Consider the following 24402-nt stretch of genomic DNA (forward strand, 5'->3'; position numbering starts at 1 on the left):
ACCTCAACAATGGTTCAGCAATATTCGGCTGAAATAATCAACAACGAAGGCAAGGGAGGCTTGCGACTATTTCCGGAATGTTGTTTGCACGCAGGTGAATGGTAGTATGGAACACATGGGACATCTAAGGGCTTTGCTGTAACGGGATTTGTATCACATCTTTTTTGGAGCCCTGGGGAATCAATGAATTAATCAACGGTAGTTTAAGGTACTTTTAGGTAGCTCAATGTAAAAAAGTCATTTGACACAAAATGGGTATCTCTAATGCTATGTCCGCCGTGACCGTATGCTTTTGAAAAGTAATTGCGCCTTCGCCTGTAATAATAAAATGCTCTCATGCAATCTTCACGAAAGCCATCTCCAACTCCGTAGCCAGCCTTGACCTGTTGCTTTTCTTCAACTGTAATCATCTGCTCCCCATCCATTCGCACCCCAGTTCTTAGCCCGGTTCTTCTTCGCAGGCGGTTCCTCCACAACGAAAAGCTCATCATCGTCATCATCCTCCTGACGCGGATCTGCAGCGACGGGCATTCCAAGTTCATCTTCCTCTCCGCCCGCGAAAGCCTCACTGACGCTCTTGAACTGCTTTGCAGGAATGCCCCATGATAACGTCGTTTGTTTCATGGATTTCTTCTTGGGAGCGTATGATGGTGCAGCGGAGGGTTGTTTAGAAACTGGTTTTGTAACCGGCTTGTCTGAGCGCTTTCGTTTCCTGTTGCGGAGGTATGCTTTGACGAGATCCTTGGGGAGGTTAGATTCTGGCTCCCAGGAGGGGTTCTGATCCGGTGGCCAGTCGCCTTCCCAGCGGACCAAGAAGTAGCGGACTAGACCTTGGCCTTCTACATCATATAGTTCCATGTCTTCGAGGCGTTTGACTTCCCAGCCTAGTTCATCTGCCTCTTCTGGATCTTCCCCCACGGGTTCTTCTTGAGGAACTGGCTCTGGAGACTTGGGGATGCTAGTTTTGGGCTTTGACTTTGGCTTTGGAGGTTTCTTTTGAACTGAGATAGCTTCTTCGATGAGTCGTGCTGTCTGGGTTTCTGGCTCTGGATCTGGTGTCTCAACCCCCGAGTTAGAGTAGGTGAGTGACTCTTGGGGAGTCCAGTCTGAGGCGGAGCCTGTACCTCGAACGCCACTCAATAGTCCGTAAGAAGGTTGTGCTTTTTTTGAAGGACGGTCAAGCTTTTTTTTGCCTTCAGACTTTGAGCGTATGCTCGTGATTTGCGGCGTGCTTTGTCGACTTGAGGTCCCTGTTGAGGGGAATGACTCAAAATGTTTGCCCTTGGTATGACTTTTCTTTGGGGCATGAGAGTCGACAGTTGTACCATGCAACGGATCCATATTAGTGCCACTGAAAGCACTTTCTGAGTCCTCAACAGTCCCTCTATGCTCATCCAATGCCTGATCATCCGTCTCAGCCGAATTACCAGTCATTTCCCACTGCAACTGTCTCGCCGGACCCTCTTCATCCGACAACCCCTCAAAGTCCTTCAATCTGTTCTTCGTAGGGGTCTTAATCGTCATGGCCCCCTTCATTGGAACAGCCTCCTCATCTTCTACCACCGCAACAACAGCCGTTTCTATCGTACTGTGCTTGGGTGGTCTACCACGCCTCTTTGGCTGGGTGACCTGTCCAGCATCTGTCTTCTTTTTCTCCGCCGCTTCCTCTTCAAGCTGTTCTTCCGTATTCTTGAATTCCCATTCTTCCAATTTCCTCGGCGATACGTACTCCAGAACATCCATTGCAGGAACCAACATCTGCGCCGCAGGTAGGTCCGTCCATGACACGATATATGTCATCCGTCTCGGTAGAGGGAGTCCATCTGCAGCAACGCCCGGCGAGGGAAGGATAATTCGCTCCAATATATACGCGGTCGAATCTTGGGGCGGAAGCAAGCTAATAGGCTGTAGTGGAGGGCCGCTTCCAGGCACATAATCTCTTGGTTTAGACCGAAGACGTACTTCGATCCTAGATCTCTTGTGTTCCTTCGGTTTTCGTTTTTCCGACTCGTCTGGCTCGAGCTGCTGCTGGAAGGACTCCATCGCTCGTGTGCCAACGCGAGTCCCGCGACCCGTGACGCCAGTTCTAGCAGAATTATAACGGAATAGTCGCCAATGCGATTGGGTGAGTAAAATTCATGTAAAAAGAAAGAGTCTAAAGCAGATCAATTAGAAGGATTTTTGATCTGTGCCGTCGGCGTGTTAATAAAAATAAATCTGTTTTATGAGCTGTCCGAAAACGCGGCTTGTATCGTCAGAGGCTGGCAGCAAGTCTTAGAAGGAGCTGCTACCCGATGACTAAGCTAGAGTCAAGGTCAACAAAGCCTAAAACAGCATGAAAAGGCCTATAGGTTGTATTTTAATTAATTTAAAGAAATGGAACTTGGCAGCTTTTATTTAATAAATATTTTTTATAATATTTATTAATTTATTAACTTATTAATTAATATCCTTAATCACATACCTAAATACTAAAGTAAATAACAAAAGTAAAATTATTCTTAACTTAATTAAGGCTATATAGCCCTTATTAGGGGGGTCCGGGCTATCCCTTCCTAATTGAGCCTCAATGGCGGCAGCGCTTAGCCGCGCCTAACCAAGCGCCAAACTTTTCCATCCACCATGAGAGCACGAACACAGCTCTACCGAGCTTCAGCATCCCCACGTCACGCCAAATAACCGACGACGGCACAACGACATCTTCAATCTCCACTCCAAACCTCTAATTGACTTTTCCTTCCGAACCTCAATTGGCCACACCATCAATTCATCATGGCCTCTTCGCTCAAGACCTCCGTCTTGCGCATGCCGTTAACAGGTCTCGTGCGCTCATCACAAAAAGCTTCATTCTCAACCCTCCGCCCAGCATCATGTCTCTCAGCATCGCCGTTCCGACCTCAATGCTTCACACCCGTCGTCGCAAAGACCTTCTCCCGCACCTACGCCGATAAGCCGCAGTCCACCGAACTCCCCCCGCTTGACTGGAACAGCTTCTTCAAGCTGCGAGTTTCGCGCCGACGATACCAGCTCTTGTTCTCCATCACCAATGGCTTATTCGCCGGTGGTGCGGGTGCCGTTTTTCTCTCGACGGGTCTGGCGGAACCGATCATCTCGCAAATCCCTCTCGATCCGTTTATGACGCTGGGACTTATGACGCTCGCGTTCTCAGGTCTTGGGTGGTTGAGCGGCCCTAGTGTTGGAAACCAGGTGTTTTACCTCTTGAATCGTCAGTGGAAGAAGCAGATGACGCAGAAGGAGGCTCAGTTCTTTGAGCGCATCAAGAAGCATCGGGTTGACCCCACCAACTCGAGCGCCAGCAACCCTGGTAAGTTGTCATCTCGCTAGCTTCAAGTGCCGATCAAGTTACTAACTACAAGACAGTTCCCGATTTCTACGGCGAAAAGATTTCTAGCGTTTCTGGATATCGCCAATGGCTAAAAGACCAAAAGGCATTCAACAAAAAGAAGACTGCCAACTTCGTGTAAAAAAAGAAAAGAAAAAATATCTCACATGAGTCTCTGTTGACTTGAGCAAAATGTTATTTGTAATGGCGCAGCTGATGGGCAGGAATGGCCTGTCCTTGGTGTGCTCGGGTTAACACGGGCATTGTATGTTGTATGTATGTATCATAAAATCTCTCATCCAATACGACTATCCCCATTTCCTCTTTTAGCTGGCGTCTTTTTTGCCTATATAAAAGGTACAGATGGGTCAACAGTGTCCTTCCATGACTTGATACCACCCAGAATATCGCCGATAAATCTCTCCCCGTTGTTCCCTAGTCCCAGGTCTTTGAGTTTCTGCGCGGCAATCTGCGAATCGTTGCCGACTCGGCAGACGACGTATATGGGGGTTGAATGAGGCAAATCGCTTGGCCATCCCTCGGGTGTTGCTTCACCACGAGCGCTCATGAAGCGACTGATAGGGATGTTGACTGAACCTGAAATATTGCAGAGGTCAAAATGTTCCTTCTCTCGGACGTCCACGAGCAGCATATCCTTGTTCTCTAGCTTGTAGAGCTCATCGTACTCCTTCGCTGTGACTCGCTCATCCGGTTTGAGCAATTGAACAGGCTGCTTGACACCGCAGAACTGAACATAGTCCATTGAGTTCTTCAGCTCATCCAACGTCAGTCTGTTCTCATCACCACAAGCCAAACAAGTCTTTCTTCTACCCCTCATCCTCACAGATCGGAAAGGGGTATCAGCCATGCCGCTGAAAAGTAACAGCATCGGTGTCTTGGCCTCCCCATGGGTCTCGAGATCACCTCTTGAAATCAACTTGATGGCCTCCAAAGCCTGTAAGATACCCATTGTGCCAACAATAGGTCCAATGATACCACCCTCACCGCATCCAACCACGCTATCTGGTGGTGGCGGCGTAGGGAATACGCAGCGATAACAGGGGCCTTTTCCAGGAGGGTTGTTGAGCACGATTAGTTGGCCTGAAGTTTGAAATGCAGATGCTGAGACGAGAGGCTTTGAGAGAAGAACGCAGATATCAGAGATAAGATAGCGGGATGTAGGGTGATCAGTACAATCAAGGACTAGATCATAACCCGATACAATTTCCTCAGAGTTCTGCGGTGTAAGATGTGTGTTGTGCGCATTGTAAGTTATCGTCGGATTCAGACTTCATCAGTTAGCAAGGAACACTTAGCGATGAAGGGGTGTCTCACTCTTTGAGATATGTAATCGCACTCTGAACCTTACTCATACCAACGCGACCCGTCGAATGCGCAACTTGACGGTGCAAATTCGAAACTTCAACTTCATCACCATCAACAAGACCGATCGTCCCAATCCCTGAACCAGCGAGGTATGCTGCAGCAGGACATCCCAGGCCTCCAGCCCCAACGAGCAGGACCTTGGCATTCCTCAAGCGTACTTGACCTATTCTTCAATTAGCACCTTACTCTTGAACATTTAAATGGCAACTGACCTTGAAGTCCAAAGTTGGGAACAATCATCTGTCTACTGTACCTCTCATACTCGTGGTTATCCAGTGGCCATTTCCACGCTTCTTTAGATTCACGTGCTTGTGACTCTGCGGCTGCGAGTTGAGAGCGTAGATCTGCGAGTTCGACTTCTCGCTTTGCGATTTCTCTTCGAAGGTTATCAATCTCTTCCATTATTATTGCATGAGTGTGAACGAGATGTGTGAAGAAGTGTGAAAGTTAAATGTCACGAGAGGATCAGCTTAGAACGGAGATATTGAGTTGAACCCCACTATGGAATGATAGTATGAGCAGTTCTAACATTTCTATTCATAAAACATCGCAGACTGTTAACTGATATAAGAACTAAATGCTCATCTCTTGATTCCATTTTTAGTCATAATTTCAGTGGTAACTTTGCCTAACTTCTGACCGTTGCGTTGATCTGGTCATCAAGCCGTAAACTGCCCCTCCATGCCGCATCTCGGTGTGCCCCACCATCTCGGTGAGGGTGGCTCACCGAAAATGTTTCTCCAGTATCTTCACCTACACCTTCAATTCCACACCAAGTCCTCCATCTCCAACACCCCAACCACAGCACAAAATGGTACAACCCCTTCCCTCTACATTCTCTTATATAACGCCTCACTAACAAACCTCAGGCTCCTCAACCCCCAGGTCTCAAAAAGCCCTCCGCGCGCACCCTCCGCCACCAGCGCATAACAGGCCAAATCCACCCGCAAGCCCCCCAAAAAGTCTTCCGCGACGACGCCGCCGTAACCGACTCCTTCCTCTCCAGCAAACGCGACAAGCGGCTCATCAAGCACTCCTCCTTCGTATCCCGCATCCAATCAGCACGTATCTCAAAATCCACAAAGCGTCGAAGACCATCGAAGAAACTAGCAGCGAACTTAGAGAGTTTAGCTGATGCGCTGCCGGAGCTAGAGGAGGGCGCGGAGGTTGTGCAGGGAAAAGTTAGGCATAAGAGCTTGAAGAGTAAGAGGGGTGCGTTGAAGAGGAAGGAGAGGGTTGTTAAGGGCGAGATGGAGAGGTTTGGGGTTAGTATGGCGAGGTTGACGCAGCAGGATGGCGTGCCTGTGCAGAAGGTTGAGGCGGAGGAGAAGGCTGCGCCGGCGCCGACTGCGAATCGATGGGCGGCGTTGAGGGGGTATATCTCTTCGACGATGGAGCAGAATCCTGCTTTTGCTGAGAAGAACTAAGCAGGTCGACGTGGAGCGAATCTAGGATACCAAAGACGGAGATAAAGTCCATAGGTGACGACGTTACAAAAGGCGGCAGATACAATCTTCACAAAAATTTGCCCAGGCGTATGGAGTTGGAATCATATACTTCGATCACAGGGCTAGGACAGGCAATAAAACTTATAACCTTGATCCTAAGTGACAAAAAGACTTAGGCAAATTTGCATAAGCTTAGGGGCTCTTTGAGGAGTTTAGTTTGGCATCATCTATTAAGGTCTAAAGTCTTCATGCTCCCTACGGGAGGCTTACACAATACTTCACAACAGATGCAATACTCGTCATGCTTGTAAACGTAGAAATATTCTTCATAAGCTATGCTAATGCACGCATGTCTTTTTCCATATCCTACCAAACGCCTTCATCGCTAACTCGTATTACTTTGATATCTGGGAGTATCATTAAAACAACAAACGCGTGTATGGGCATCTTTCTCTGTTACATGATAACCACATCCTCTTACTGCTCCACGCTACCACCAACGCCAAGATAAAAAGACACAGGTGAATAAAAAGGACAAAATGAGATGACAAAAAACAAAACTGATCGACCGTGACGCATCCGTCGTAAAATTCATTTCATTACAGTGGTGGAACAAGTGCATCATTGGGTCTCGATCACACTTTGAGGTGGGAGAGCTGTTCTGGTGCTGCTGGAAGACCTCTTACCCCGGACTTTGACGGGAGTTGGAGGACTTGTTGGAATCCTGGGCTCTTTGGTGACTCGGTCGGACTTGCATGCTCGTGGACCAAGAGGAGGTGAATCCTTGGAAGATCGAATTGGGTTCGAGTTTGTGCGCACACGATTTCTCATTCCTCTCCAAGGAGGTTGATCAATAAGTCTAGTGGGAGAAGTATCCTTGGGTTTAGTGACTGGACCCTTGGCAATTGAACCATTGCCGTTTTGGTTGACGGGGGACTTCTTTGCCTCTTGAGAACGAGGAGGTGAACGGCGTGGTGACCGAGGTGGTGACCGCGGGGACTGTCGGACGTTACGTGCCTTTGCCGTCTGGGCCTCTTTGATTTGCCTTAAGAGTTCCTCGAATTCTTCGCAAGAGCCGTAGCAGTCCGTTCTCTATTCGATCCGCGGCGGCGTCTTGTTCGAAAATGGGCTGGCGCTCCTCCTATCTTGGTTATTAGACACGTCATACAAAAACAATTGGGGTCACTCACGATCGCCTACGCTCGCCCTCCTTGCGGAGGTTTTCGATAATTCGCATCATCTCCTTGCGGCCACCATAGCTATCGACCATCTTACCACCCATGCTCATCGACACCTTCTCGCGGGCATTAGCGCAGAGAAGGCGCTTGACGAGGAGGTGGCGCATCAACAAGCAAACAAAGACACCACAGTCGCTACCGTTCTCCTGCTGGGGGCAATCCTCGAGGTTGATAAATCGAAGAGGTCGTCCAAGGATAGTGGCAAGCTTGCGAGTTGCAACGTTGGCTTCGGAGTAGTTGGCGCCACCGAGGGAGTCGTAGTGGAAAGCGACACCATCGAGGGTCGAGACAAGGAGCAGCGACCAATGGCTACCACCCTCTGCGACACTCACATTACGATTGTCGTTGATGGGTAGGAAGATATGGGTGACCTTTGAGAAATCGGGAAGGGCGGATTGGACTGATCGGAGGTCGGGCTCCTTCATAAGAAGGAATGTCATGCTAGGACGAAGCAGGACGATGCGAGCTTGAGGATACTTGGGAAGTGTTTCGCGCTCCAGATATTCCTCCCAAAAAGCAATATTGTTATCTGTCAACCAGTCGTGCTTGAGCGCCTTGATATCCTCAGCTGTCAAGAGGACATCATAGTAGCTAAGATAGGGCTTCTCGGGAGCGAGCTATTGTAAGGCGTTAGCGTCAACGCCACGAGACAAGTCGCATTCCATGCTAAACTCTACCAAAAGCGCATCTCAAAGATAGGCGCATTGGATCGATACCTAGACAGGCGTACGGAGATGCGGGGTTACATACCGAATCGCCAAAGTGGCGGGCCATCCTCTGACGAAACGGCATCTTGTGTTGCTTTGATGTCGAGGATGAAGTAGATGTAGATGAGGTCGACGAACGAGGTGAGACTTCAGGAGAATGCGATGTCGAGTCTGCGGGTGTGATCTCGTAGTCGGAATTGGCGGTTAAGGTTGAGTCCGAGGTGTCAGCCGAGCTTGAGCTGCCTGGTCGTCGTGATCGGCGGCTCCGAAAGTTGAGAAGACCGTGCAAACGGCTGTAGAGGGCAAGGATGTTAGAGGACGATTGGTAAAAAGACGGATGCACAAAGGGTGATAATGCGCTGAGGATTGAGAGGTAGTAGTTTGTAAAAGATGAAAGTGTTAAAGGATGCAGAAGTAGAATGGATGGAAGTAATCTGAGCTGAAGCAGAAGAACAGATGCAGCAAGTGGCAGTGTAAGTGACTGACGGGACAATAGGTAGAAGACGCAGTGGAAGCGGGGTCGACAGTGGTAATCTGAATAAGAGGAATCCGTACACAATAGAACAGCTCTTTTGAACTAGTGGCAGTGGTATTATACCGAGGCTTTTCAGGTAAATTTGACCCTTGTGCAACGTAGGGGGAAAAGGTTGAGGTCTGGGGAGAAAAAAAAAAGAGAAAGGAAAAAAAACTGGAGCGAAGGGCAGTGTCTGCAGCTGCCGCGTTGGACAGGAGGCTCAGCCCAGGACGCAGTGGAGGCGGGGCAGACGACGGCACTGGCAATTTAGCGCCAATGCCCTGGAGGCCCCCCCTGCTTGTAAGAGATGCAATGCGGGCAGCCAGCTTTGACTGATGCAGACGGACCTCTTTATCAAGTGACAAAAAGCTCTGGGCAAATTTAGTGTAGATTTAGGGGCTCTTGAGACTGGTCATTTTCGTCACTTAGGATAAAAAAGGTTGGGCCTCCCTTATGCAGAGTGGTCATATGACGATGTGACGAAGAGTGGTTGGGGATATGGATGCCATTGTTCATGACTGAAACAGAATAAAGGCACTGGGCTCTGAATAAACGCAATGGGACAGAACAAAGCCAAACGAAACAGAACAGAACAGAACGAAACAATCGTCTTACTCACCCTGGTGTAGAAATATGCCCCGCATCATCTGAACCCATCATGTCATGCCACTCGAGTTTCAAGCTGTAACAAACAAAGCGCAGTTATTATCCAAGCGCAAGGGGTCCAAGCAAAGAATAAATTAAATATTAAAAAAAAGGCAATTAATAACTTTATTCGTAAATGGATTTTGGTATATTCAGCATTAATCGTAGTGGCTTTCATCAGCAGGTCTGGATCTCTTATATCATGCATACCATCTAAATCTCGGACTTGGGAATGACCCCGTCCGCGCCACAAAGTCACTACGTCACCCACAACCTAAGGTAAACCACCATCGTCATCGTTTCCCATGTTCGTTATCACGCCGAAACGCCTCCCGGACTGTACACTCCAGGCATCGACATCACCAGCCACTAACGCAGTGATATGTCAGCTAGATAGGGCAGGCAGCTAATCTTGAAGATCGTGATGCTTATTATGACACGCAACATCAAAAGTACTCGTCTCTAAGTGTCTCATGGTTATATCATCTATTCCCAATCGTGATATTCAGCTACCTCTCGCTTCCTTTTAACCGCTATTCGCCAAGTATTCTTCCACCCTCACTCAGAAGCCAGTCTGAAGCCAAGTCTACGATGCTTCCCGTATCGAGCCTAGCCTCATCGAATAAGCGAAGAATGGCTCTCTTCCCATTCATCCGTCCATTCAGCATGCCTAGAATGCCACCAGTCTCAAACCTTGGATCTGCTTCACACCCCATCTTAAGATCGCTTCAAATCTTGCCCAAAATCTGTAGTTCTGTGACCATGAGTACCATCATAGCGAGGACATCACTTCTCAATAAGAAAGATCACTACCAATGTCCAGCGGCTCCTCATCAAGCATGACATTGGCCAAGCCCGGTATACTTACCGCTCTACTAACATGAAACTGACCCATCAATCAACCTTTTGATCCCTGCCGCCATTGAACCCTGATTTTCAGTCCCCATTCCACCAACTGCCATCACCTGCCCACAACTTGAGCCAAACTTGCCCGTTACCTAGCCCCCACCAAATCCCATGTTCTATCATTACAAAATCTGTACAGTAAATCGTCTCAATCTTCGTAGTCTGCAAGTTTTCCCTTCATCAATCGTCCATGAAGTGCTCGTAAACTTGTCGTCGCTTGTTGAAACAAGTGGCGGCGCCTTGCTACCGTTTCATTCAGTTGCTGCATCGCCTTCTCTCGTATCTTTCCGCGCTCATCAATCGCTGCCTTTGCTGCCCGCGTCCCCTGGAGGAACCTATCACTATCCTTCTTCCACGTTTCATTGAGCGCTTGCCTCTCTTGTATGTAGCGTCGTTCGATCTTGTCCACGCAATTGATGCCATTCTTCCGATAGGCATCAGCGCCGCGGTAGATGGTCGCTTCCTTGGCCTGGAGATGACCCAGCATCGTCTAGGCAGCATGTTAGCATTAAACTGACCCTCGGCAAGGGACTTACCTCGACTAATCCATGGAGTTTCTCTGCTATCTCTGCATTCGGCCCGGCCGGTCGTGTCTGTCTGGGAGAGACTCCATTGCCGCGGACTTTGTCATGCTCCATGGCCTGTTCCACTTCGGCAGTCGCTTCATTTTGTCCCTGCAGGGATGCCAGTATCTGAGCATGAAGGTCTTTATCACTTGAACTTGGCTCGGGGTGCAAGTTGACCGGCTCAGCTTTGACCTTCGCATTAGGTTTGGGTCTCAATCCCACTCTGGTCTTGTCATGAATGGCCTCTGCAGCTGCCAGACTAGAGAGATACTCTTGTTGTAAGTGATTGCCATCAGGATATGGGGGTTCCTATTCCGCAGTTCTTCGAAGGCGTTGGGATCTTCTAGGCTCCGTCTGCTGGTTGCGCTTGGGCACTTTCGCAGATACAACTTCTTCCATAGCACTTGGACTTGTTCCACCGACAAGCTGTGCTGGGCTTGTTTCAAGTGGTAACGGGTTACCCGCCTGACTGATACTGAAGCTCCTTGATGACTTACTGATCTTGCGAGGTGGTTGAGAAACATCAATGATGGGGTCAACTGTCGTAGCAGGTCTTTTCAAGGTCCTTGCTTGTGAAGTATCTTGTTGAACGAGAATGTTGGTGTCGCGAGCCGACAAAACCTCCCTTCGGCCCTTTTGAGCTGCACGGTTTCCCCTCGTGCTTGGAAGAGGTTCTTCAACAATCTTCTTGGAGTCAGGCTTAACAGTCATGGTTGTCTTCTGCCTAGAGATTTGTTCTTCTGGAGGACGTGAAGGGTGAGAGGCCTCGGGCTTCTGCGGTAGGGTCTGCGGGCGTGTAGACGGCTGCGCTTTCTCACGGTGAGCATGGCCTACTGGTTCCACGTCGACAATTGGGTCAACGAGCAACTCTCCCATCACTGATTGAGTCTTCCTTGCTGATTGCCTCTTCTCTTTTGGTTGCAAGTCTTCAGTTGGAACGAAGGCATCGTCATCATCGGAAAACAAGGAGCTTTCAGGGTCGCTAGAGAGCACGATAGGGTCCTGAGTCGATCCCTGAGTCTCATTTCTCTTTCCTGGAGTCTCTTGGGCCTTTAAAGGCTGCGACACTGGTGCTTTTTCCTCTTTCACCTTGGCTCGAGTTATTCTCTTGTTGATCGCGGGCGCAGGCTTAGCTACCACTTTTGTAGCAGGAACTACACGTTCTTCAGCTGTATAAGGTTTGTCCTGAGGTACCACGTTCTTCAAATCTGACTTTCGTGTGGCTGGGGGAGCTTTCTGGGAAGCATCTTGAGCAGGCGGTTTGCGCTTTGGCGCAGGTTTTCGTTTCGAGCCGGGTCTCCCTTTCCCTGCACTTGCAATGGGAGAGACAGAGGCAGCATGCGACTTTCTGAGATTGCTCACGATGGGCATGCGAGGTTGCTGTTCCGCTGCATTCCGTGGTGTTACCTCTTTTATTTCATGTGTCTCTTCGTCGAATTGGATGGGAGTCTTCGCTCGTTGTCTCCGGCCTTTCCTTTCCTTGGGTCGTTGCTCACTTGTCCGTACATCCTGAGTTATCGCAGCGGCAGGCTTCCTTTTTGGTGTCTCTTTGCCTTTGAGAGCGCTGTTCTTCCGCTTTGGGAGCTTCGCTGGTAGCTTTTCAGGGGGTGAAGATGCTTGCTCCTGTCTTTCGTCTTCTCCTGATGGATCCAGTTCCTCCTCTAACAGTCTCGTAAGGGCATCATGGCTTTTTGAGGCCTTCCCCGGCCTGCCTTTTGTCTTTGAGTTCTGCGACGAATTTGGCTTCTTAGTACGCTGGGACCTTTCTGTGGCAGCTTCAGGTGCTTCCTCCTCTTTTCGCGATGTCTCAGCTTCAAGCTCAGCCGTCGACTTGGGAGGCGTGACATCATATAGCTCGTCTTCCGGCAAGTGATCCATGGTTGCTGATTTAGGGAAAGGCGGTAATCCGAGAGCCTGTATCGAATCGGGGATGGTACTTGGTAGTGGTGCCAAAGGATTGTTTTCCGGGATATTTAGTGCCTCGTCATCTCCAATCTGAGAGGCAGCCAACGAATAATAAGGTGAACTTCGTCGTACAGTAGAAGCTGTCTCAGAAAAGTCAACAAGAGGAGGTTCTTTGCTTTCCTGATCAGGCTCTGATGGCAGTGGCTGAGTGTTGGGAAGCTTGCCTAGGCCGGACTTTGGACTGGAAAATTCGTCGAGAAGAGAATCTTGGTTATCTAAAAACGTTGGTTCGTCTTCCCGTAGAGGCGTGCTTCGGCGTGTTGAACCGATTTCAGACCATGAGAAATCAACAGGCGGTTGAGCGGATGGAGCGGCTTCAGCTTCAACCAGCTGCATTAGATCATCCTCATTGAGATCATCATCAAATTCATTTGTTGACGGTATCTCAGAATTTGGAAGTTCGGAATTTGCATCCTGATTTGGTAATGCCGGTGTTGGATCCTGAGGCTGAACTCCACGAGGAGACTGATCGTGACGATTTGGAGTCGTGTCGAGTTGCCCAATGGCTCTAATCCTCCCTGAATGCCGCTTACCCTTTAGGCGTGGGCCAGACTTCCCACCTCTTCGAGGCATTGGTGCACACTTTGCAAGACAGTTAGTGGATGAAACTGTATTGGAGGGGTGCACAGCGTTCGTTGTAGGGGATCTGACTTATAGTTCCCCCAAACGATTAGAGGGTGTGATTTGGGCTATCACCTACCGCCGTAAATGGGTGAGAGAGAACTAAACGATGCCGAGATCGCAAGCGATATCAAAGAATGTTTGAGAACGTAGAGTTATTTCGAGAACGCTTTGCGATTTGGTAAGGGGACCACGTTGGCTGAGATGGGTAGGAGCAGATGGTGGAAGCTGATGGCAAAATGGAAGGAGCGGGCACCCTCGAGAGGTTGAATGCCTCTTGCCTGCTTCATTGCGATGGCACTTGCCCACTCATTCGTGAATCACTGTGTGTAAATGGATTTTTTAAAATTCCTCAAGGTACGATAAATAAAAGCGCTACAGACACCATGTTTATATCATCACCTTAGTATTCGATATCAAGAATACAGTCAGTTCTCTATAACGCCAACTCTAATATCAACAGGCCAACTTGGGTACATGTAACGGACACAAACTACACTTCACCCTATCCTGGCATAAAAAATCAAGAACAACCCTTCACTGGCTTAGACGAAATGATGAATATAGATGTTAGTAGACAACGTCAGTTGTTGAAATGGTTGAATTTGTCCAGCCTACCCTGCACAACCGGAGGGTTTCTGGATGCAATGGAGGAATTCATTAATGTTGATCTGCGATCTATCGCAACGGGCCATCGCTTGGTAAAATTTCAGCAAGCCAATTCGTCAGATAATCCTGGTAAAGCCCGATAGTCCGGAATTCATCAATAGGGAAGCGGACTTTGACTGCGGACCATCGGTCGGCGCAACTATTCCCACGCCTTACCCGCGCGGCGCATTATTCAGCACGGCAGCAAGGGACGCCCACTATCTCCGCTCCGCTCGAATCTATGACCCGTTTCATGATGAATAACACCTTTATCTCCGCGGAAACCCATGCTTTGAACATTTATTGTGATATTTATTTGTGAGCGCTTTATATATCCCTCCTTCGCCACCTGGCAGGATCACAGATCTAGCGACACCTGTGCCACGGCCCAATCAATCAGTTGTAAGCTTACGTCTAAGCTTCTCACTCGACGTCATGTCAAACCCAGTGCACGCCAGCGCCAACCGCGACGCAGCCAGTAAATCTTCGCTTTCTGTTGTTCTGCGCAAGTTCAGTGTTCTTGCGCAGCGGCCCGAACCGAAGAAGTATCCACCGATCTCTTCCATCCCTCGTACATCAGCTGCACGCTTGGCTCAAGCTGCTGAAGATCATATCATCGATCGAGACCATCCTGCGCCAAAGACATATCTTTATCTCGCTTATGGATCCAACCTCGCCGCTGAGACATTTCTGGGAGTTCGTGGCATTAGACCGCTGTCCCAGGTGAATGTCTCAGTGCCAACGTTGGAGCTTAAGTTCAACCTTCCTGGAATTCCTTATCGCGAGCCATGCTTTGCGAACGTCGATTACAGAAAGCTTCCTGAGAAGCCAAAGCTGCCTCCAAAGGTGCCAGTCCCACCTTTCGATCCTCCGCAGCCACCACACTCAGAGGAGATCAGGTGGGATGAGGGTCTTATGGGTGTGGTATACGAAGTAACAGAGGAGGATTACCGCACCATCATCCGCACTGAAGGTGGTGGAGCAGGTTACAAAGAGATTGTTGTGCCTTGCATACCATTGCCTCCCAAGATGTCCATTCCTGAGAAGCCATTTCCCGATATCCCTCGACCTTTTCTGTCAAGAACGCTTTTTGCACCACAGATTCCTGACAAGGATTTGCCCGATGACCCTCGCAAGCACAAGTGGTGGTATCGCTTTCTGCTCGGCCCTCAGCGTGAACCTGGCTATGCACACGCTAGTGCTCGATATCTCAATCTCATCAAAGACGGTGCCAAGGAACATGAACTTCCCGATGGATACCAGCGTTACCTGCACTCATTACAGCCATACACGATAACAACATTGAGACAGAGAATAGGGGCATTCTTCTTCCTCTTCTTCACAGTATTTTTCTTCGGAACGGTCATTCTTCTGTCTAAGTTTTTGGCCGACAAGCGCGGCAAGGTGCCCCAGTGGTTGGCTGTCACCATGACTGTCATGTTCACTGTGGCCTGGATGGTTTATGATAATGTTTTCAAGCCTATTTTTGGAAATGGTGAAAGGACTGAAGAGAAGGACGAGAGGAAAACACACGGGCGGAAACGCTCTTTGTCGGCGATGCTTAATCACTTCCCATCGACGGATGAGGAGAAGGTGGAATTGTTGGGCGAGTATAATTGAGAGGACGGAGTAAATTTAGCTGTTGAATTTAACTGTTCTTAATCGCTGAGTTATGGGACATGTCTGTTTTTCATACTGACACTTATCGGGGCTCTGATCAGCATGCACATTGGCAACAGTTCAGATTGGATAGTGATAAAATTTCAAGTCAAATATTTCTGATAACCAAATGCAGGCATTCGTATCTCTGTTAAATACACTGACCTCTACACGGATAAAAGGGATGGGAGTGAGATGACTCCGTTGGGGTAAACTTGGCAACGTCAACATGCAGTTGAGCTCTAGCGCCTCTGAACCCGTTACAATGCAACGATACATCCTCGGCAGCAAATGATATCGTGATATGATGCGACTCTTGGTAGCGATAACCTCAAAATTTACATCATTTGATCTAAGCTCCTGATCTTTCCTTATACCTCTGTAGTTCTTTAACATGTGCTCGTCACGCGACAAGGGGATCGGCCCGCGGATTACGGAACGGGGCTCGGTGCTGTAACTGTTCCTGGATTATGCATCTTTGCCCCCTTGTCTCCCGGAGAATCCTAGACTTTGCAGAGATCCTTGTTTCGAGGTTTTGGTTAACATGTGAAATCCCACTTAAAAAGTTGAATTGGAATTTTATGTTGTTTCCATGTGATTAAAGCTATCGTTGAGAGTAGAATTATCTTTCAAGCGTTCTTCATATCAAGTTGTAGTTTACATGGCTATGCACTCTGAGCTTCTTCTAGAAAAATAGCTTCCAATTGCCATATGCAGCCACAGCAATCAATACCTCCTTGCATGTGAAAAACTGCCCCTCGGCCTCATCAAGGTCTCGAGATTTCTCCAGCTCCATTATCACGGATATCAATGGGGTTTTGATGGGACGCTTTCCCCCTTGGAGCAGGCGGTGTCACTTATCTCATTCTGCCATGCGTCATTGTGGCTTGCTCCAGGGTTCAACAACCTGGAAAGCTGGAGCAGGTCCCTCGGACTATTCAGCTTCAGTACCCCTCATAAAGCTCTTTTTTCGCCCTTACACAACTCTCGATTCTCCTTCTCCCCCGTATGTTTCGATCGCTTGCAGTGCGCTCTTCTTTCGTCTTTGCTAAATCTTCGAGATTACTCTCTTGTACTCATATTCGCACTTATTCTTCTGCGACATTCGGTAACATGGCGAGCTTGGGTGGATATTCAAAGAAGCACAAGGTGACCATTGTGGGATCCGGTAACTGGTATGCCTTCCGCTCTCCGGCTCCGTCTCTATCGTAGCTTGAGCCATTGACTAACAGAAGCTGCTAGGGGCTCAACAATTGCCAAGATCGTCGCTGAAAACACCCGCGCCAACAAAGATCTCTTCGAGGAAGATGTCCAGATGTGGGTCTACGAGGAGGACGTGACGATTACCAAGGACTCCAAATTATATGACGAAACCACCGGCGACAAGCCCCAGAAGCTCACAGAAGTCATCAACAAGCACCACGAGAACGTAAAGTACCTGCCCGGTATTCCTCTGCCCTCAAACATCATCGCCAACCCCGACATTCGCGACGCTGTCAAGGACTCCACCATTCTTGTCTTCAACTTGCCCCACCAGTTCATCGCAAACGTCTGCAAGCAGGTCAACGGACACATTCTTCCCTATGCTCGAGGAATCAGCTGTATCAAGGGTGTCAATGTCACTGACGACGGTATCAGCCTGTTCAGCGAGTGGATTGGTGACGGGCTAGGCATTTACTGTGGTGCCCTGAGTGGTGCTAACTTGGCTCGTGAAATTGCTGAGGAGAAGTGGTCAGAGACTACTATCGCTTACGACCCTCCGGCTCTTGACAACAGCAGAGCTCCCACGCCACGAACAGGTAGCCCCAATCCTACAATTGGCGAGCTTCCCGAAATGCAGCACAAGGACGTTCGAGGCCGAACTTCCAAGACCAAGCTCACCGCTATGCCAGCCGATTATCCTCCTCTGGATCAGGATTGCTTCCGAACGCTCTTCCACCGACCTTACTTCCACGTCCAGACGGTCTCCGACGTTGCGGGTGTATCTCTGAGCGGTGCCTTGAAGAACGTAGTTGCTCTCGCAGCTGGTTTCGTCGACGGTCGTGGTTGGGGTGATAACGCAAAGGCAGCTATCATGCGCGTCGGTCTCATGGAAATGGTCAAGTTCGGCAAGGAATTCTTCGGCGAGACCGTCCACACAGCTACCTTTACCGAATCCTCCGCCGGTGTCGCCGACCTTATCACATCCTGCTCCGGCGGCCGTAACTTCCGTTGTGCCAAGAAGGCCGTCGAGAAGGGAATCTCCGTGCAAGAGGTCGAGAAGCAGGATCTCAACGGACAGAAGATCCAGGGTACAACCACCGCAGAGGAGGTGAACAGCTTCCTCAAGGCTCGCGGGTTGGAGTCGGAGTATCCGCTGTTCACGGCGGTGAATGCCATTCTCAACGGACAGGCCAAGGTGGACGACATCCCCCATCTGGTGCAGGATTCTTGATTTTGAAAAGATGAAATATTTAGCGAGAATTTGTATCGTTGACGGTATGTGTGTACTGTGGCGTTTGTATGGCTTAGGTGGTTCTACATGGTTTACTCGGATCAGGAGGGAATAGGCAGTGATTTAGAGTCATGAGTGATTGGGGCTGTACTTTGCTGAGTGGAAGGACGGGTCATATACATGAAAATGAACATAGAAATGATATCTATTATGAATGTAGCTGTTTTTAAGAGAGCTTTGCCGATTCATTGTTTTGTACGACGGTTTGAGAGTGTTCCGGCATGGCTACGTTCCAGACACTGAACATTCCTGGTGTTGATGTAGTCGTTTTGAGGCTGAGACCTGCAGTGTTGTTGAAGATTTTGTCGTAAACATTACCTATTGCGGTTTGGCAGGGTCCCTCGTGGGTTGTACAGAACAACAGCTCGTGTAAGTGAAGTGCCTTATGATATCACAGCTTAATGATCGTGATTCTCGGAATTATGCTCAACTCAATGCGATGTCTCTCCAAGAGGATGGTTTGAAACGGATTGATAGAAGGCACTTGATCTCGCCGAATTCATGAGGATGAATGTATGTTATGCGGTGGAAGCCGCAATGGGGCATGAGATTCCGCCTTCAGTTGAGACAAGATAACATGGCGACGGGAAAGGCCGAGCAACGAACTCAGCTTGCCAACATGAATGCCTTTTACATCACCAGAAATCTCACTTTTCTTCTGCCATTTTCTTTTTCAGTATCTTCTTATTGACCCTAGCCAGCTTCTTCAAGCATCACCATTATCCTTTATCGGCTCTCTCTTCATAAGCTGGCTTTTGATTCACCAGCATGCTCCATTCCCTTTAATACTCGCATTTCACTTCACGATATACGGCAGATACAAGCTGCAGAGCTCGATAGCGCGTCAGCATCATGATGGCGGAAATTGATTCAACCGTCCCCCAGACATCGATGGACCCTACTCAGAATTTCGGACACTACATAAACGGAGCAGATCAGAGCAGCATGGAGAATGGCCCGGGTCAGAAAAAACATAAGAATGTTAGATATCGCTTCCTATCGCCTACAGAATGGGCCATCCTAGCTCGAGGAGTTGGCGGGATTATAGATATAGAGCACAACAAGCCTGTTCATCCGACCAGTAGCCTCTGGCCCCCGAACGGCCTTCCCCAGGGTCTCTATCGCGATTGCGTCTACCGTCGTACCATTTCATCGTACTCATTTCACTTCATCGGCTTCGTTCGCGCAATTCTTTTTGTCTTGCAATTGATGATTGGTGCTAGTATCACAGCTCTCAGCTCTGGAGGGTTCGACGACACAGCCATCACTATTCTCGCTGCGTCCAACACAGTTATCGCGGGGCTGTTGGCTCTGTTGCACAACAGCGGTATTCCTGATCGATACAGATACGACAAGTCTGAGTTTCAAAAGGTCGAAGATCACATTGGAGAAGTTCTCGCCACGGGTATTGTACGTGCGGACCAGTCGGTCCAAGAGGCTCTCGCTAAGTGCTACGATCGTTTCGACCACGCCAGACGAACGGTTGAAGCCAATATGCCATCGGCTTATGCCCCAAGTCAATCAACGCCATCTTCACGGCGAGGATCCCAACCTCAACATCAGCCTCTACCACCGATGCCAATGCCTATACCGATACCAGCACGGGCACCGACGACAGTGGCATCAACTCCAACACACACGAGGGCAACAACAGAACCTATCACACCACCTAGAAAGAAGTCACTAAATACTGAAGCCGCCCAAGAAGAAAAGGGTCCAACCACCAAGCCTAGCGAATGATGCAAGACTAGAGCTCGGCAAAGAATCTCCAACGGGATGCGGTCATTTCCTAGCTTGCCGCTTATCAGATAAATTACCTACCGAAATCGACTTATTTTGCCGACTAGGGCTGTGTTGTACCTGCATTAGTCTGGTTATTGGCAAGAGATTAAATGACCACCCAACCTAGTTCTCGTTCCGTCATAGCCTCTCACCCACCAGGATTCAGCATCAGCATCCTTCATGCATTAATTGGGACTTTGAATAGACGCTGTCAGAATAGGAGTCAAAAGATCTTCAATTCTGACACTGGCTCCAATTGTTTCTCATTACTGTATTTGGTCATATCGAGACCTGAGACCTCCACTGATCAACCATGAAACGAACCACGGACCTTGTCACAGTTTAATTGCTTGCCTTGGCCTTCCCCTCTTTAATCGTTATTGACGTGGTGCGACCAGGGATTATGGTCTGGGGCGCCTAGTTTCATGATGCTTTGAAGGATGGCCTCCCCCCACTGCGGCCATTTACCACTTACACTAGACAAGGGCAGTGTGACAGTCTGTCACTCTACACCATTTGAGTCTAATTTACTTAAGTCTCTCGCTGTGCCTCACGACTCGGGAGTCGAAGCCTTTTTGCTTCTTCTCTTTCACCGTAGTCAGTCTTTACCCGCTTCTCACAGCGTGATCATGCCTTTGTTATAGCCCAGCAACACATTCATTTATCCAGGTTATACCCACCCAAGTCACTCTTTTTACTGGATTGGATCGTCTATTCATCATGATTATGATTTCTAGCCCGCCTACTATTCCCCGCAGGGTCGTTCAGCTGCTTGTTCTTGTTGTCGTCGTTGTTCTCTTCTTTCAGACAAGATGGCTGCACTGGCCTCGAACAAACCGCGATACTGAAATCGCCATCAAAGGACCAGTTCCGGAAGAACAGTACCTCGAGCGACTAAGGCAGAAAATTGGACTTTCGGATCAAACTTCATGGACTGCATGGAAAGTCCGTGTTTTAGAGCAGGACTCTGAGTATACTTCAGTCACGAACATCGATACAGACTTTCATTCAAATCAGCCCCGAATTATCGATACCAAGACTCCCGAGAGGAGAAATTTGGTTGCACGACAGGAACTTAGCCTTCCGATTGTAGGAGGACCGAAGCCAGGACAGATTGACGCTTCGGACTTTGTGTTTGCGATCTCTACGAGTTTTGATCGTGTTGTTAGGGATGATTATGCTGTTGCGAAGGATTGGGCAAGGTGGATGACTGGTGGGAATCAGCATGGGAACGGAGCGAGTTTTCTGCTTGTTCTTGATCAAGGGCACTACCAGCAGGTTAAGAAGCTGACTGAGGTTTTGGTATCTTTGGGCATCGATGCTCATGTTACTATCTCGGAGGGTCAGATCTCTACCGCGAAGAGATACTTCAACATGATGGAGTCGGTCAAGAAGTATAGCGCTACACTCGCACAGAAAGGACAGATGAAGAAGTGGTACGGCATTTTGGACGAGGAGATCTTTTTACCCAACCTTTCGTACCTCCAAGAACGACTATTCGCATATAACTCTGAGAAGGAATTGTACATTGGATTACCGAGCGAGAGAGGAGACTGGGCTATCGGCGAAGGATTCATGACGACTTATGGAGGTGGGGCAATCTTCCTTACACGACCTGCCATATCCAAAGTCACGCATCTACCATGCCTTGATGGTGTCGAAGACAGTCCTACGAGCAAGAAGCGCTGGGACGGTATTCTTCAGGATTGTTTGGCGAAGCATACCAAAATGAAGATGCATATCATCCCAAGCTTCTACTCACCCAAGGACAACGACGATTACTCTTCCCATCTGGATAGCTATGAGACGGGCATTCAACCCCTGGCTCTTCACGGCTACGGAGAACGCCATCACCTCACCCCAAGCCAAGCCCATCTCGTCACTGATGTCTGCGGCGAAGCATGCTTCCTTCAACGCTACCGCTTCCGCGACAACTGGGTCCTTGTGAATGGCTACACCATAACCGAATACCCCGATGGAATCCACCTCTCCGACATGCCGCTCTCTACCGCCGGAAAAGCCAGTTCCTCCCGTCGTTCCGTCATTGGTCCCGTGAAGCTCAAAGAAAGAGACACAGATCGAAAGATGTTGTTCTGGACGGGACGACGAAATGTGTGGAAGTTGATGGACTCTGTCACTACCGCTGAAGGGGATGTGTGGCAGGCTTATGTGAAAAGAGGCGTTATTGATGAGCCGGCTTTGAAGAAGAGATGGGGCGAGGAAGTGGGTGATGTCAAGGATAGTGTTATTGTGCTGGTCTGGGAATCAGCGAAACGATTATGATGGATTTAAGGATTCTTATGTATGTATGTTATGGTTACGGATCGTCCTTTGGATGAGATTTTGATTTAGCACTTATGAAGATTGATATGTTATTTCATTGCGAGCATGTTGTCAATCTTGGCCAAAGGATTTGTTACTTGGTGACGATTTCTGGTAGGACAGTCACTAGTCACTAGTTATGTTTTCAAAATGATCAGTGGTTGTACAATATTATATTGTCGATGCAGTAAGGGTATAGTTAAACCTTTGCGCCATGCCATGCCCAGTAAATAAAGACAGTATTCTTTGCATGCCAGACAAAAAAAGAAACAGTATTCCAAACAGCCATATTTCCAAACTTATAAAGAAAAAAAAAGAAAAAAACACCCAATGCAACTTCATATCTCTCATTATTCTCCAGGCAATATACCCTAGTTCTGTGGTGCAAGTACATATAATTTGACCTTGCACTGGCTGAGATAACCACTGATCCAGTAGTCCTGCCCGTCTTCCTTCTCCTCCAGTCGACCCTTGTATTCAACGAAGAGGTCCGCAACAGAAGTGGGAAAGTACACCTCTTGCAGGCGGCTCATCACAACTCGACGAGTGGTATAAGACTTGCCATCAACCGTCAGAACAACACCAAGGGACTTCTTCATGTCCTCAGGGAAGTCTGGTGCTCGCTGAATTTCTGCTGTAATATCGTAGATGGCTTTTTTATAGGTGCACATCTTGCAGCAGTCATCTATCTTGCCGCCTTTGCCCAAGACATGAGGCGTGAAGGCCATGCCTGGCTTATGCGAGGGCATGGGTTCCCCGTAGAAGGGGTGTCCACAATCTGGGTGGGGATGGTAGCAGGCGGCTCGACACTTAATACAGGAGGCACGAGCTCCCTCCTCTGTCTTCATATCGAAGAATCTCTTGACGCACGAGGCACCAAAGATGTGTCCACAGGGGAGGATAACAGCCCTGTGACTCTCGCCAACTTCCTCATCAACGACGTGATCTTTTGGGAAGATGGTTACGTTGGAGCGGCAGACCACGCACTCGATTGAGAGATCCTTGAACTCGATCTCGTTGTTATCGATGCTGGCTTCTAGATTGGGCCAGTAGCTGTCTTCCGACTCCTCTGTGATGTTTGGTACATCGTTGGGGATGCTGCACCACTCTGTGTTGTTGTTGACGTTCTCCAGAACACACATTGTGTCTTTGGAGTGGGTTGAAGAGATGTGATGGAGTAGAGTGGATAAGTGTCCGGACATGATGAGAAGAGTGATGAAAGATGTGATGACAGAAGGATGGTTGATGATGTAGGTCGAGCTGATGATAGAAGGTTGTTGATGAGAAGCTTGTCGATGATGTATGTCGAGTTGATAATAAAAGATGGGCTGACAGAAGTCAAGCTGATGACAGAAAGTTGATGATGCAAGATGAGATGATGGAAGTGAACTTGATATCGTAAGTCAAGCTGATGAAAGAAGAAGATGGAGAGAATCTGAAACCAGGACTGAACAGGGGGAGGAAGACGCCTTTTTATATCCAGAGGAGTGATTAAGTTCTGCCACTGGCAATCGGATGGAAGGTCTTGGAAGGGGAACTTGGATCTCCTCACTCCACGAGGGTTTGAGTCCAAGCTCTAACTTTTCAAGTCATATTGTCCCCTTGTAGAGCTTATAACTGACAGTGATGGTCATGTGTGACGAAGGAAGGGAACAAAAGTCTGTGTAGACTCTCAAAATTGGACACAGGACCAATCGATGGATGTTCCTGGAACAAAGACTGACTCACAGGGATGTACGTGAAGAACATTCTCTTCATTTATGACGAGTGTTCTGGAAATATCATTTTGTAGTGTTCACGTATTGGTTGAGCTCTTCGATCGAGTCACCTTTGTAGTCTATTTAAGCGTGAAATGTGGCTGTGTGTTCACTTACACCCGTGTAAGTTTTGAACGCGAACGGGAAGGTTTACTAACATCAGTATGGTTGACTGTTCTCTCACTGGATGCCTGAAGTTTATATCCTTATCATTTGTACTTCTAAAACGGCGTGAATTGCAATTGGGCCGTGGGAGGACAACCAAGGTATAATCCACGGGTTCTCAGCCTCACCCTCAAAATAATCTCTACCTCAGGTGCAGTCTTGAAGTGTTCGAATAGCTTAAAATAATGAGGCTTCGAACCATTATTTTCGTATTATCTTCTTGTTGAAAGCATGAA

General features: G+C 48.5%; 11 protein-coding genes across 16 annotated transcripts; 6 read left to right on the forward strand and 5 right to left on the reverse strand.

The window, feature by feature from the left end:
- Nucleotides 1-159: 159 nt before the first annotated feature.
- On the reverse strand, nt 160-2246 carry FOXG_08673 (uncharacterized protein). The gene has a single exon (XM_018387693.1). The coding sequence runs from the start codon at nt 2041-2043 to the stop codon at nt 397-399; it is 1647 nt and encodes a 548-aa protein (XP_018245591.1). The 5' UTR covers nt 2044-2246; the 3' UTR covers nt 160-396.
- A 378-nt stretch (nt 2247-2624) lies between these two features.
- On the forward strand, nt 2625-4397 carry FOXG_08674 (presequence translocated-associated motor subunit PAM17, mitochondrial). The gene is made up of 2 exons (XM_018387694.1): nt 2625-3325; nt 3382-4397. Exons 1-2 carry the CDS (start codon nt 2773-2775, stop codon nt 3483-3485), a joined length of 657 nt encoding a protein of 218 aa, XP_018245592.1. The 5' UTR covers nt 2625-2772; the 3' UTR covers nt 3486-4397.
- FOXG_08675 (uncharacterized protein) lies at nt 3418-5169 on the reverse strand. Its single transcript, XM_018387695.1, has 3 exons — nt 4942-5169; nt 4679-4892; nt 3418-4632 (listed from the first exon to the last, which is right to left on the reverse strand). Exons 1-3 carry the CDS (start codon nt 5129-5131, stop codon nt 3690-3692), a joined length of 1347 nt encoding a protein of 448 aa, XP_018245593.1. The 5' UTR covers nt 5132-5169; the 3' UTR covers nt 3418-3689.
- Nucleotides 5170-5277: 108 nt separating this feature from the next.
- On the forward strand, nt 5278-6451 carry FOXG_08676 (uncharacterized protein). The gene is made up of 2 exons (XM_018387696.1): nt 5278-5543; nt 5599-6451. Exons 1-2 carry the CDS (start codon nt 5541-5543, stop codon nt 6154-6156), a joined length of 561 nt encoding a protein of 186 aa, XP_018245594.1. The 5' UTR covers nt 5278-5540; the 3' UTR covers nt 6157-6451.
- A 13-nt stretch (nt 6452-6464) lies between these two features.
- Nucleotides 6465-9445, reverse strand: FOXG_08677 (uncharacterized protein). Of its 6 annotated transcripts, none has more exons than XM_018387699.1 (4): nt 8678-9445; nt 8166-8415; nt 7368-8032; nt 6465-7318 (listed from the first exon to the last, which is right to left on the reverse strand). In XM_018387699.1, the coding sequence occupies exons 2-4, from the start codon at nt 8205-8207 to the stop codon at nt 7270-7272; spliced, it is 756 nt and encodes a 251-aa protein (XP_018245597.1). In that variant the 5' UTR covers nt 8208-8415; nt 8678-9445; the 3' UTR covers nt 6465-7269. The 6 variants fall into 6 exon arrangements, with proteins under 6 accessions (XP_018245597.1, XP_018245595.1, XP_018245600.1 ...); XM_018387697.1 differs by having other exon boundaries at nt 9256-9441; XM_018387702.1 differs by having other exon boundaries at nt 7368-8415; nt 9256-9445.
- A 246-nt stretch (nt 9446-9691) lies between these two features.
- Nucleotides 9692-13291, reverse strand: FOXG_17766 (uncharacterized protein; the record flags this gene model as incomplete). The annotated part of the gene is made up of 2 exons (XM_018397754.1): nt 9692-10677; nt 10724-13291. The coding sequence occupies one exon, from the start codon at nt 13289-13291 to the stop codon at nt 11063-11065; it is 2229 nt and encodes a 742-aa protein (XP_018245601.1). The 3' UTR covers nt 9692-10677; nt 10724-11062.
- Nucleotides 13292-14153: 862 nt separating this feature from the next.
- On the forward strand, nt 14154-16162 carry FOXG_08680 (uncharacterized protein). The gene has a single exon (XM_018387703.1). It carries the CDS (start codon nt 14423-14425, stop codon nt 15605-15607), a length of 1185 nt encoding a protein of 394 aa, XP_018245602.1. The 5' UTR covers nt 14154-14422; the 3' UTR covers nt 15608-16162.
- A 391-nt stretch (nt 16163-16553) lies between these two features.
- On the forward strand, nt 16554-18361 carry FOXG_08681 (glycerol-3-phosphate dehydrogenase [NAD+]). Its single transcript, XM_018387704.1, has 2 exons — nt 16554-16821; nt 16889-18361. The coding sequence occupies exons 1-2, from the start codon at nt 16655-16657 to the stop codon at nt 18078-18080; spliced, it is 1359 nt and encodes a 452-aa protein (XP_018245603.1). The 5' UTR covers nt 16554-16654; the 3' UTR covers nt 18081-18361.
- A 634-nt stretch (nt 18362-18995) lies between these two features.
- On the forward strand, nt 18996-20167 carry FOXG_08682 (uncharacterized protein; the record flags this gene model as incomplete). The annotated part of the gene is made up of 1 exon (XM_018387705.1): nt 18996-20167. One exon carries the CDS (start codon nt 18996-18998, stop codon nt 19878-19880), a length of 885 nt encoding a protein of 294 aa, XP_018245604.1. The 3' UTR covers nt 19881-20167.
- Nucleotides 20168-20377: 210 nt separating this feature from the next.
- FOXG_08683 (uncharacterized protein) lies at nt 20378-22494 on the forward strand. The gene has a single exon (XM_018387706.1). The coding sequence runs from the start codon at nt 20643-20645 to the stop codon at nt 22203-22205; it is 1563 nt and encodes a 520-aa protein (XP_018245605.1). The 5' UTR covers nt 20378-20642; the 3' UTR covers nt 22206-22494.
- Nucleotides 22495-22615: 121 nt separating this feature from the next.
- Nucleotides 22616-23647, reverse strand: FOXG_08684 (uncharacterized protein; the record flags this gene model as incomplete). The annotated part of the gene is made up of 1 exon (XM_018387707.1): nt 22616-23647. Exon 1 carries the CDS (start codon nt 23444-23446, stop codon nt 22616-22618), a length of 831 nt encoding a protein of 276 aa, XP_018245606.1. The 5' UTR covers nt 23447-23647.
- Between the last annotated feature and the right edge of the window lie 755 nt (nt 23648-24402).

This window comes from Fusarium oxysporum, chromosome 2 (genome assembly GCF_000149955.1).
Source record: "Fusarium oxysporum f. sp. lycopersici 4287 chromosome 2, whole genome shotgun sequence".
Lineage (NCBI taxonomy): Eukaryota > Fungi > Ascomycota > Sordariomycetes > Hypocreales > Nectriaceae > Fusarium > Fusarium oxysporum.

Bases quoted from the DNA above. Each gene is read 5' to 3' on its own strand.
- FOXG_08673 (XM_018387693.1), bottom strand. From the start codon at position 2,043: ATGGAGTCCTTCCAGCAGCAGCTCGAGCCAGACGAGTCGGAAAAACGA.
- FOXG_08675 (XM_018387695.1), bottom strand. From the start codon at position 5,131: ATGGAAGAGATTGATAACCTTCGAAGAGAAATCGCAAAGCGAGAAGTC. The intron at 4,893-4,941 runs GTCAGTTGCCAT...ATTGAAGAATAG, and splicing joins TCCCAACTTTGGACTTCAAG to GTCAAGTACGCTTGAGGAAT. The intron at 4,633-4,678 runs GTGAGACACCCC...TAACTGATGAAG, and splicing joins GCGATTACATATCTCAAAGA to TCTGAATCCGACGATAACTT.
- FOXG_08674 (XM_018387694.1), top strand. From the start codon at position 2,773: ATGGCCTCTTCGCTCAAGACCTCCGTCTTGCGCATGCCGTTAACAGGT. The intron at 3,326-3,381 runs GTAAGTTGTCAT...ACTACAAGACAG, and splicing joins CTCGAGCGCCAGCAACCCTG to TTCCCGATTTCTACGGCGAA.
- FOXG_08677 (XM_018387697.1), bottom strand. From the start codon at position 9,296: ATGATGGGTTCAGATGATGCGGGGCATATTTCTACACCAGG. The intron at 8,416-9,255 runs GTGAGTAAGACG...TGCCCTCTACAG, and splicing joins GGGCATATTTCTACACCAGG to CCGTTTGCACGGTCTTCTCA. The intron at 7,319-7,367 runs GTGAGTGACCCC...TAACCAAGATAG, and splicing joins GAGGGCGAGCGTAGGCGATC to GAGGAGCGCCAGCCCATTTT.
- FOXG_08680 (XM_018387703.1), top strand. From the start codon at position 14,423: ATGTCAAACCCAGTGCACGCCAGCGCCAACCGCGACGCAGCCAGTAAA.
- FOXG_08681 (XM_018387704.1), top strand. From the start codon at position 16,655: ATGTTTCGATCGCTTGCAGTGCGCTCTTCTTTCGTCTTTGCTAAATCT. The intron at 16,822-16,888 runs GTATGCCTTCCG...AGAAGCTGCTAG, and splicing joins ATTGTGGGATCCGGTAACTG to GGGCTCAACAATTGCCAAGA.
- FOXG_08683 (XM_018387706.1), top strand. From the start codon at position 20,643: ATGATTATGATTTCTAGCCCGCCTACTATTCCCCGCAGGGTCGTTCAG.